This window comes from Helianthus annuus, chromosome 9 (assembly GCF_002127325.2).
Source record: "Helianthus annuus cultivar XRQ/B chromosome 9, HanXRQr2.0-SUNRISE, whole genome shotgun sequence".
In the NCBI taxonomy this organism is placed as follows: Eukaryota; Viridiplantae; Streptophyta; class Magnoliopsida; order Asterales; family Asteraceae; genus Helianthus; species Helianthus annuus.
Genome location: NC_035441.2, coordinates 27,593,356 through 27,605,293, shown reverse-complemented (window position 1 = coordinate 27,605,293; position 11,938 = coordinate 27,593,356). Strand labels below are relative to the sequence as shown.

Sequence of the window (11,938 nt, the reverse complement as noted above, 5' to 3'; positions counted from 1 at the left end):
AGGACAAAAAAATAAACTATAAATAACCAGTGAAGGTGAAAAGAAACTGTTGTGCTAATGTTCAATAAAAAAGTCGGCTAGGGATATAAAAAGTAAAAAATGGACCGTTGACTTTGGGGAGAAGACTTGGCCATACCTACCGCATTTGAACACTGACTTTGTTTGATCTCCCCTGCTTGTTGTATCTAAAATACTAAGACTAATCTGATCTCTGCAATCGGAGAGGGAGAAAAGCTGTCTACAATGACTTCATCGCATCCATGTCGCCTTTTTTCTCTTAAAGATATTAAATCTGTAACCAATAACTTTGATGATGAACTGGTTATTGGAGAGGGGGGATTCGGAAAGGTATATAAAGGTCAAATGTCTAGTGAAGATGATGGTCATGTTGTGGCCATTAAACGGCTGGATTCTATGTCCGACCAAGGGGAGCTTGAGTTTAGAGCGGAAATCGACATGCTTTCTAAGTTGCGTCACTGTCACTTGGTGTCTCTCATCGGTTATTGTCATGAAAAGAAGGAGATGATCCTTGTTTACGACTTTATGCCGAATGGAACCCTTTACCAACATCTACACAAAGCAGATAGTGCTCCTTTAAGTTGGTTGAGACGGCTCAAGATAGCGATAGGTGCTGCACGTGGTTTGGACTACCTACACACTGGTGTAGGCACCCAACATGGAGTCATACATCGAGATGTGAAAAGTTCAAACATTCTTTTAGATGAGAGCTGGGCGGCTATGATTTCGGATTTTGGGTTGTCGAAAATTGGCCCAACCAATCAATTGATATCTTACGTTGATGCAAGTGTGAAAGGCACATTCGGGTATCTTGATCCAGAGTATTTCTATACTAGAAAATTAACAAGGAAAACAGATGTGTACGCATTTGGAGTCGTATTATTTGAATTGATATCTGGAAGGCTTCCAGTAGACGAACGCTATGGGGAGGACCAATGTAGTTTGGTAAGGTGGGCTCAAAAGTGCGTTAAAGAAAGAAAATTAGATCAGATGGTTGATTTTAGTATCAAGGGAACAATTTCTCCCAAATGTTTAAAACGGTTCATTCACATTGCACATCGTTGTGTGCATAGTGTTTTGAAAGAACGACCTACCATGACCGAGGTAGTGGCCTCACTTCAGGCTTTATTAGAACTACAGGAGAAATCTAACCAATCTTCTGAGTCATCAGGCATAATGGGTTTAACTTGGAAGCTGCCTAAATATTTTTCTTTAAACTCTGGTACGCACTTATATACTTTTCATTAGTGTTGCAATGCACTTTTTCTTGGTCATAACTATTTAGAGCTCTTATAAGAAGGCATTATATGATAGAATACCCTTTAATTTTTCAAGTCTTCAAATTCATTTGTCCACTTAATTAACAGGTTCATTTTTTTTCTCTCTCTAAGTGTTGTTTACCTTTTTCTGTTCACATTCTTAGACCAAAGTGGATCAAGTTCACTAAAGAGGCTTGAAAACAACATGAATCAGCCTGAGGAGTTGGCAACCAGAGATGTAAAAAAGTTCACTTATGATGAATTGAAACTTTCTACAAGGAACTTTGTAAATGACACATTCTTGGGTGATGCTATTTATGGAAAGGTTTACAAAGGTTGGGTTGATAATTCTGAATTGCCCATAACAGTTAAGAAACTTAACCGCTACACACATGTAAGTCCTGAAATGCTGTTTCATCTGGAAATTCTTATCGAGTACACTCGAATGTAATTCTTATGATCACTATTGAATGCAGTTTGATCTGGGAATGTTGCAAGAATTTCATCATCCCAACCTTGTTAAGTTCATAGGATACTGCTTGGAAGGTAAACAACTCTTCCTTGTCTATGAATTCATGCGTAAAGGAAACTTTGAGGATCTTCTTCGCAGCGGTAAGCAGTATAATAAACTTCAGACATAAACCAAGCTTAATTTCACTGAAAATAATGCATGTTTAAATAGGTTGAATTTTATGGGTTGTAGGAGATGTTGCAGAACTTCCATTGGTTACAAAGGTGAAGATCATAGTAGGAATTGCTTGAGGGATCGTTTTCTTGCAAGCACCACAATTTAACCCAAAGTCGCAGAATGGAGCAAGTGGTTCGCAACTTTATAGACATAAGATATTGCTGGATGAGGTACGATATGAGCTCTTATGATTTCAGCATCAAAAACGGACTATGATCAACTGTGATCCATGGTCTTCATTTTCCTATAAACCCCACCTCAGAGAGCACATTAACCTATTGTCTTGTGTGTTTTAGCTAATAAGGGAAGTGGGGGTGGATCGGTGATGGAAGCCCATCACTCGTGATGGCACTTTGCATACCGCCGCCACTATATAATATCACGCGTGGAAAAATAAACGCGTTGATTTCTTCACGCGTTGAAGGGTTGTGAGTGATGGGTATTGTTGAGTGTTGTGAGTGATGGGTATTGTTGGGTGTTATGAGTGATGACCACCGCCACTAAAAAAGGTTGTGAGTGATGGAATAATGGTTGATGACATGACGGAACTTGATTGGATGTTGCGAGTGATGGAATTTTTGCAAGTGACAACCACCCCCTCCCCCTAACACTTGACATTTTTAATAAATGCTTTGTTTTACAAATTCTTGACCCAACATAGCACATGCACACAAGGACCTTCGCGGGTTTATGCATGTTTTTTTTCTTAGTTTGCCTTGTGTTCATGAGTCCACTAAAGGTCTATGCTTTATGATCCATATAGAAGCAAAGGGTTTGCAACTTTGTACTTTTCTTTATGTTGATATAGAAAATACTTTGGGTAACCAATTGCATTTGGGTTATAAGTATCAATGATAACCCACCAACCAAGAGGTTGTGAGTTCAAGTTCCAAAAAAGGCTAACGGGTGCATATTGGTCGATTGAAAAAATAATATTAGCAGTATATATTGAATACAATGTTATACTTGAGCTTTATAGGTCATTTAAGCAAGTACCAACAAGTAGCGCAACTCCGGATACGATTCCCTACCATTCGAAAAGAGCGTATATATTTGTACATTCTATTCATGGAACTGGTTCTAACCTGTGCACCATTACAAATTTACAGGATTTTACTGCAAAGCTTTCAGATTATGGCATTAGTTTGTTAGTAGAAGGTTACTATGGCATGGCCTTTCCAGATATTGATGGGGTGGAATTAGTGCTAAGGTGCAATCTCTCTGGTTATAAAGTAATATTCGCGGAGGTCTTGACAGGGGAACGTATAGACAATTCATTTAGAAAGTCGAAGATTAATCGTTTGTTCAGTGTATGTGGAAGAGAGTCCCTGGATCATTTTGCAGAGTTATGTTTTAAAATCTGCAATGAAGTGGATTCAGAATCAAAGATGCTAACAATGTTGAAGGACCATGACAGCTTGATAAGAACCAGATTGAAGAGCTGGTTGAGTGATGGCTGATGGATATAGATAGGATTGTTAATGTGTATGTAACCTGTCAATTTATGTCATGTTATGGGTCAACACACTTATCTATCAGTTCAAGAGGCCGACCTACTTTGATAGAATGGGTTGATTCTTATAAATTGGAGAATGCTTCATTAGTAGAACTGGGTTGATCTATTTTAATACCAAGAATATTGACCCATCTAAGGGGATTCCATTTTAATATAATGAAAACCTCATTATACTTGTTAATTTATAAGAATCATACTACTACTTATTAATTCTTACTGTGAATAATATGTAGTTTGTACTGTGTAGGAAATACGAATAGGATGTAAGCCAGTCTGACTGCTAGTCCAGTTGCCAGCCCAATAACCGAGACCAGTTAACAAATAAAAACTATATATGAAACTAAAGCCCCATCAATAAAAACCTGTAGTGGGTTGTCTTCTTCCCAGGTTCATTTTTCCTAACTGGATTCCAAAACCCCCCACCAATTTTTCAATCTCATATATGGAGACAATAGTACCGAATGGTCCCGAAAGGTCTGCAGGGTCAAATGATGGTACACGATTGCAGCGAGTCGGAAAAGATGTGTCGGGCTATGTTGGAATCCAGTAGTTCATCAAGCCGTAAGTGTGATGGCAACGAACACCGGAGTGTTTACTTCATTGCTACCGGTTTGCAGATTCCGCAGGAGAAGAAACAAAAGGGAACCGGGATTTACAGAGTGAGTAGGGAGTTGAATATCAATTCACTCAACCAAAACTTACCCTGTAACTTAAATCTCAGTTTCCTTCTATTTCAAAAATATTATTTATTAGCATTTTAGTTTTTATTTATCAAAGTCAATAGGCTATTATTATTTTTAGTTAACATTTAAGTTTCAAAAATTTTGAGTGTTACACCAATAGTGATGATGTTGATAACTTCGGTAAGAATGATGATCCTTTCGGGTGAGAGATACATTGAATATTTATCATCACCATTATGGCTTTATTCTGTTGTTTCTTAGAGTGCATATCAGCGGAATTGTACATGATGTTTGGCTTGGTTTGCATGATGTAATGAGAATGAATACAAGCCAGATAGATAAAAGAAGATGAATTTGATGGACAATTTGTATTATATTGAAATTGTCTTGGTGATCATCAAAGTTTCCGATGATTTACTATATATACATTTACATTTGTGACGGTTATTGACGGTTAGAGTTTTGGCGGGAGTAACTGTCCATGACAGTTCATCGTAGCCGTTGTAACCATTCACTATCATATAAAAACTAAATAATAAGTATAATCATCCTAGTTACATAATATTGATAATTAAGTTTAATAATCCAATATACTCCCCTAATCTTAATTCAGTTTAAGAGAATGCTTGAGCACACTATTGTTAGCCTCATCCAACGCCTTCGCTGCTTGCTTGAAATCAAAACGTCTTCTCTTCTGCCATTTCTTCATTCCATGCCAATCACCACCTGCAAATAGAGCATAGTGCCGTGCTGCTTGTTCATCATTCTCAAGTACATCTCCATCTCTTCTGCATCTTCCTCGTATTGTTGTGGATGGACCTTCATCTTTCTTCATTGCATCCTTTGCTATAGCCTTCTCTTGCACACTTTTGAATTTGTAATAGTTTTCCAGTACATCCAGGTACATAGCATAAGCAATTCTCATTAGTTCACCATCATTGTAGTCAAAACCAATGTCCTTAGCCACCACAGCCCAAGTGTTGTTAGACGTCACAATCCTATGGCCACCATCTCGCTTCACAACCATGTGTAAACCAAGTATATCGATTTTCTTGTTATCCTCTGTGTAGGAAGGAGCCGATCTAGTAGTAATACCCAGATTGTTTATAAGAAACCACTTTACCATTTCTTCGAGTTTGATTTCTAATTCATGTTTATATTTAAGAGCAAATTCAGCATCCTCTAACATATCTAATAGCGATTTACAGTCGGAGAAATCATGAAATTCAATTGCTCGAACTATCATGATAATCCCAATCTGGTTCTGTTGATGACATGTTTAGATTCTCGAAATAAGCATTCAAATAGTCCGCCTTATATCCTTCATACACAGAACTATCAGAACTATCGTTAATCACTATTCTCCTTTCCCTTTCTCCTATCCCCTCTTCTTTTTGTCAAACCAGTAACATTCTTTATATTTGAAATAGGAGTACTGAACTTCGGGTAAATTTGACATTTCTCACCATTTACTTTAACGGTATAACCTTATAACATTAATTGATCCATACTTAAAACATTCCTATCTAATTCAGGGGTATACAAACACTTTGAACCCGTATTGATTCATTCCTAGACTTTACTTCTACAACCCGTATAAGAAATCATCTTCCCTAGTTCGAGTTTCTACTCCACATGAATTTTTAATTCGTTTAAAGACATCCAGATTTCCCGTGTAATGATGTTTAAATGTTGTACTTACTAACCACATATTGGCCCATGATCCACCATCTGTGCCGGTAACGATTAGTTCTTTGGAGAAATTGATCTCTTCCCTCTGTTGTTGAATTCCGGTATTAATTGTCTGTCCGATTAATTGTGTTGCTTCATCGTTTACTTTTGTCTTGCACGAACTGATTCGGTGACCGGTCCCATGACAATAATAACACCATCCATTGAATTTGTCCCTCCTTCGTCTTTTGTTCGTTTTGTTTCATCGGTGCAGTGTTCGCATAGCATCATTGTTGATGTCGGACACATGACATCCTCTCTCTTGACCGTGGCTCTGATACCACTATGTTGTTTCTCAGAGTGCATATCAACGGAATTGTATATCATGTTTGGATTGGTTTGCTGTTGATTATATCTATAAACATGGGTCAAAATATAGAACCTAATCATGTTTATTCAATCATAACGTAAATATAGATACAAAGTTAGAGACACTTACTTGTGGGATTGGTCATCTTTGAAGACGAAGATAAGGTCATGATTCCCGTTATGGTACCTTGAGTTGATGGATCACCTTAGAGATAATTTTAGTATTTTAGTATTGGTGTTCTTAATGAGTTTTTGATCACTTATCACCGATATATAAAGATCAATGAATAATGGTCATGAATAGTGATCCGTTATAAAAACTCTATGTATTCTCTTATTAATGGTACCTAAAGGGAAATCTTAATTGCCCCTTGAACTAATCAATATTTACAATTACTACCATCAAGTAATTGTCGGGGACTAGTTATGTCATATTGGTAATGTTACCAAATGATCCGTAAGGCCACATCAACGGGTTATTTCTAACATTCTCCCACTTGGCCGAGTGATCATTTGTGATAAGTATAAGTAAGTTTGGCCAAGTTAAAACATTAATCAATGTTTCAAATTGAAATTGCAACAGAAAAATACAGTAATTGAGTTATTGTCAACTCAAGACCCCCATTAATCATGTTACAACCCCAAATCAAAACATACGTAAATTTAAGACCAAAATGACTGAGGTAAGCCCTTTGAAATTAATTTGTATAATTCTTGTCTATATGTCATTAGGTGCACATACGTATTTATAGACAAACAAATTGTGTAATTGAGGAAAAAATAATAACTAATCATTCATATGTACGATATGCTATTATGTAAGGCCTTTAGTAAAACCCGTCTTTATTATGAGCTCTTAAAAAGACTTTGGGTGTAGACCTTAGTTATCGGATCCACAAACATATCATGAATGTAAATGTATTCGATAAAAGTATTTAGGTTCCTCTTCTTGTTCATAAATGAACAATAATTTTGTATCGAAGTTTAATGCAGCACATCTCGAACTGTTACTGTTCGAGGAAATAAGGTAGCTGACTTTCACAGTAAGTCTTCAATATAGTATTTATATGGAGTTAATAAGTTTATGAGTCCACTGATAAAATTTCAACAACATTTAGAGACAATTGCGTTCTTAATTAACAACATATTATGTCATTATAATTTAGGTTGTTGTTAGCAGTTTCTCATGACTCCTCCATGAGATAGATTTGTCCGCAGACATAAGGATTACCCCAAAATTGACTTTTAGTTTCTTTTGAACATCATAAAATTAAGGTAAGAATAATCAATCTCTTCTTATAGTCTTTCTCGTTTCTTAAAGATATTGTAAGATGCTTCACAATAATCTAGAGTGATCTAATGTTCATCAATGTGAGCAATATCTAAACGAGTATAGACATGAACCTTCATAAGGCTTCTAATTAATGAAGCATATGGAAGTAATCTCTTTTATCATTTTATCCTCTTAATGCGAGCAATATTGTTTGTTACATATGTAAGGACCCACTTTAGAGTAAAGCTTATGGTATGAAACTAATGCCCCAATGGGTCTATCTCGGTATATTTTGATATCTCTCACGTAAGTGGTATCTTCGACCATTATATCAAAATATGTGTGAGAAATTATTTAAGTTGTGTAACATATACTTATCCAATGAGTGCCATCTATATATGGACAAGTTTACATTAGTTGCTCCCACTCATCTTGAGTTAGGTACATAAATACACTTATATGAACATGTAAGTCTTTTAAGGAAAGTTGTTTTAATGTTCATATAATACAGCTCTAAATGATTATGAGCCACTAGAACAACAATGATCCTCAAAGAAACATCTTGTAAGAAAGATAAGGTGATTCTTTGATAAATAATTCTCTTCTGAGCATAACCTTTAACAATCAATCATATTTTTAGCGTCTTAATGTTTGCATTCAGATTTTGTTTAGTGATGAACACCCTTAGGTAATTCAACCAAATCCCAAACGTTATTTTAACACATAAAATCAAATTTGCTAATAACATTTTTTATTCCATTTAGAAAATTGATTGATGCTAATGGCTTAATTAGAGAATGCAGGACCAGTAAACTTTCCAATATCCATTTCAACTTCAGTTAAGGAGGATACATAATCATCAAAGTTAGTAGGCTTTTAAAACTAGATGGCCTCCTTAGTTGATTATTAGGTTTATTAAGAGTTTCAGTTTTATGGATTAAATCTTGCCTAAGTTGCTATCACTTTCAAAATTCTAAGTGTGTGCAAGAGGTGTAATCGGAGTAAAATTTAATAGGTCTCTTCCCCCTGCCTCTTGCACTTCTGGCAAGTCCTGATAAGGACTTTTACTGCTCCCACTGACTTAGAAATCCTTAACAATTTAGCATGCTTATGGTCAACATTAGAAGACCAATAAATTCTAATAGAGAAACAAATTAATGAAGTTACTCATTGTAGTTTCTCTTTTTGAGGATTACAATTTTGGCAAGAAATCTGAGTGTGCCCACGTTTAAGCAACAATGAAACTTTTGTTAGAGTAGCAGTATATTTCTTAAAGAGAAAAGTTGTGAAGGAGCAATGTCTTGTACAAGAGGTACAAATTGAGGTAATAACAAGTTTTCACTCCCCTACCTCTTGCAACTCTTGCAAATTAAGATTAAGACACTTAATGCTCCCACTAAACTTTTAGATCTTTAGGAATGCTATAAGATAAGTTTCAATGATGTATGTGTTGTGGGAACATGTCATATATGTTAGACTTGATTTCCTTAATGTCCATATGTTATAAAAATTTTGGGGACATATTTAGAAGGAATCATACTATATATGAATTAATTTCTTTAATACCTTTATTCATATAAGACATATTAAATACAAGTAAATATTATGATACATGAATTATGTCTAAATATTCCATTTTGGGATAAGTTCCAATGAAATATAACTTCTAATGGAACTTAATTTATTCCCTTAGCCATTTAAATATTAAGGCTTATAACACATGCTCATAAGTCACTAAGAATAAGATTTGATAATATTTCATCCTTCATTAACCTAGTCATGATTTCTCATGAAATTTGGTCTTAATGGATGGAATTTGTAAGTCCCATTTTTCTTTTGTTAAATTTTCGTTTTCATGGTAACAAAAGGTTGTGAAAAAATGTAGCATCACCTAGTTCTATCTTATAAGGTTTCTATCCAGATTGAGATGACAAATAATATAAGAGTTTAAGGTAAGAGTGACTTTGTTTTAACCATGCAAACCTCACAACTGTCATAATGTAGCTTTTATATTGATACTAAATTCTGAATAATCTACAGAATATATAAGGTATCATAAAGCCCAATTATAAAACAGTTTATTATGGTTCTTATAGTCTTAACATAAAATTTTGCCACTAACTTTCATATTAATTATTTGTTGATTTCTGGTAAGGAAACAGATAGAACTAGAGTCAACCGGTCATGTGTTGGTTAGAATATTACCATTAGCAGACATAAATATCATATATATCTTACTACTTATCTTAGCCAGCTGTTCCATAGAATTATGGATTGTCTCGATGCTCATGCCTAGTATAATGGCATAAACCTGTTGTGAGACTTTCCTTTGAAGAAACTTATAGCTGGAAGTAGTAGTTGTACACTATCTCTGAATCTTAAAAGTATCCTCCTTTCAGGTTTAGTGGCGGTGAGATGAACAACATCTAATTTTCCAGTTTCATGCATTCCTTTTCCCGTACATATGTTGCTAATCAACACACTCATTTTCCTTTGGTACTCTGGAGTGTTATAGTTGATTCTTAAGGAAACTTATGGTATTAGTGGAAAAGTTATATGTAATGCACCGGAAAAGTGTAATGATTTCCATGTGTAAACCTTTAAATTATGGGTCATGGTATTGTACATCATGATGTATTCACATATGCCACAAACTTTATAGTAAGAATCTAGAGTGATGCATGCGGCTTAGGAGTTACTTTGATTCTTCCAAAGAAAACAAATTAGTCTTAGGAAATTTAGAATCTAGAATAGCTCCCATGATAGCAATAATGAAATGAGTTCTTGATTATCATAAGAGATATAATGGTTGACTTATCCCACTAGTCATGCTCTAGTTTTCTTCTGTAATACTTTTATTAGAAAAGAGCAGTAGGATTATCATATCTTAAGAAATAATCAAGAATCCAACAAGAGAAAATTTTGTAGAAACTCTTTAGTAAGCAAAACATTTTAGGTTTTGAAATTAGAGTAGATAAAATAGATGAGATACAAACCTAAGAAGAAACTTGGAGTGATTTACATTATGGGGTAATCGAGTAAGGCAGACACAAATTATTAAATTGAAGATATAGTCTACTATAACACAAAAATAACAGACTAATTTAAGGTTCTACCTGAAATTTGTCTTCGCTTTGGCTTTGACCAAAATTCAGACATTATGAACGTACATAAATAATAATTGTCTTGATGTTCTACATAAATTTGGCTCTGCTTTGGCTTTGACCAAAATTTTTGCATTATGAACATACATAAGACTTACTTATTGTTCTACATGAACTTTAGCTTCGCTTTGGCTTTGACCAAATTTCATGTATTATGAACATAAATAAATAAAACCAACTTAATGTTCTGCCTGAATTTTGGCTTCGCTTTGGCTTTGACCAAAATTCACACATTATGAACCATATAAAATAATAAACCTCGGCTTAATGTTCTACCTAAATTTTGGCTTCGCTTTGGCTTTGACCAAATTTCAGGCATAATGAACGATATAAATAATAGACCGTCTTTAATGTTGTACATGAACTCTGGCTTCGCTTTGGCTTTGACAAAAATTCATATATTATGAACACACATAAATATAGACTATCTCAATGTTCTACATGAACTTTGGTTTCGCTTTGGCTTTGACCAAAATTCATGTATCATGATCAACATACATAAATAATAAGGTAAAACACATAAATATAACATAACACCTTTGGGCCAGAAATGAAATATTTATGTACATTATGCTAATAATTCACTATGTGTATTATCAAACAGTTAGTTGTTGGGTTCATTATCCAACAATACACATAATAATAGAAAATGACATAAATTAAAGTTGGGCCATTCGCAAGTTATACTCATACGAAACCAAATAAAATATGGCTTCCAAAAGTTAAAATAAGGCATATGAAAGGTATATATTTCGTATAAACATTATGCAAAAATTATATAAAATAATTTATACGAAAATATCACATGAGGTATGGACATGCATCAAATATATATAAACATTAATTTAACCTAATTTTCTTGGAAGGAAACAAACGTAGAGAATCAAAATGTCTCATTAATTTTCATTTATGCAATTGTCAATATATATTAATATGCCTCCATAACTTTAATCAAATATTCTAAAAGGCATACTGTTTTGCAATAAGGATTTAAAAAATAAATAAATTATTCTACATCACCGGACGCGAACAGAAAGGGTTTATGAAACTTTAAAAAAATTTCATATAATCTACCTTTTTTGATATTTATTACTTGCCATAATATAAAGGCAATAAACTTTGATGATATCAATGCTAAGGAAGTACAATCCATTTGTAAAGTCATTCATTTAACAAATACATAAACTCATAAATATGATATTATGAATTTTACTTTTGGGAAATGGATTGACGTAAAACCATTCATAGATTATAAAATTAAATTAATTCATTGATGTTGTAAGTTGAAAAATGGTTC

At 34.2% G+C, this 11,938-nt stretch overlaps 1 protein-coding gene across 1 annotated transcript; it reads left to right on the top strand.

The window, feature by feature from the left end:
* Positions 1 to 216: 216 nt before the first annotated feature.
* LOC110877353 (receptor-like protein kinase FERONIA) lies at positions 217 to 3,633 on the top strand. The gene is made up of 5 exons (XM_022125499.2): positions 217 to 1,240; positions 1,442 to 1,671; positions 1,754 to 1,889; positions 1,981 to 2,135; positions 3,075 to 3,633. The coding sequence occupies exons 1-4, from the start codon at positions 244 to 246 to the stop codon at positions 2,037 to 2,039; spliced, it is 1,422 nt and encodes a 473-aa protein (XP_021981191.1). The 5' UTR covers positions 217 to 243; the 3' UTR covers positions 2,040 to 2,135; positions 3,075 to 3,633.
* The last annotated feature ends 8,305 nt before the right edge of the window (positions 3,634 to 11,938 follow it).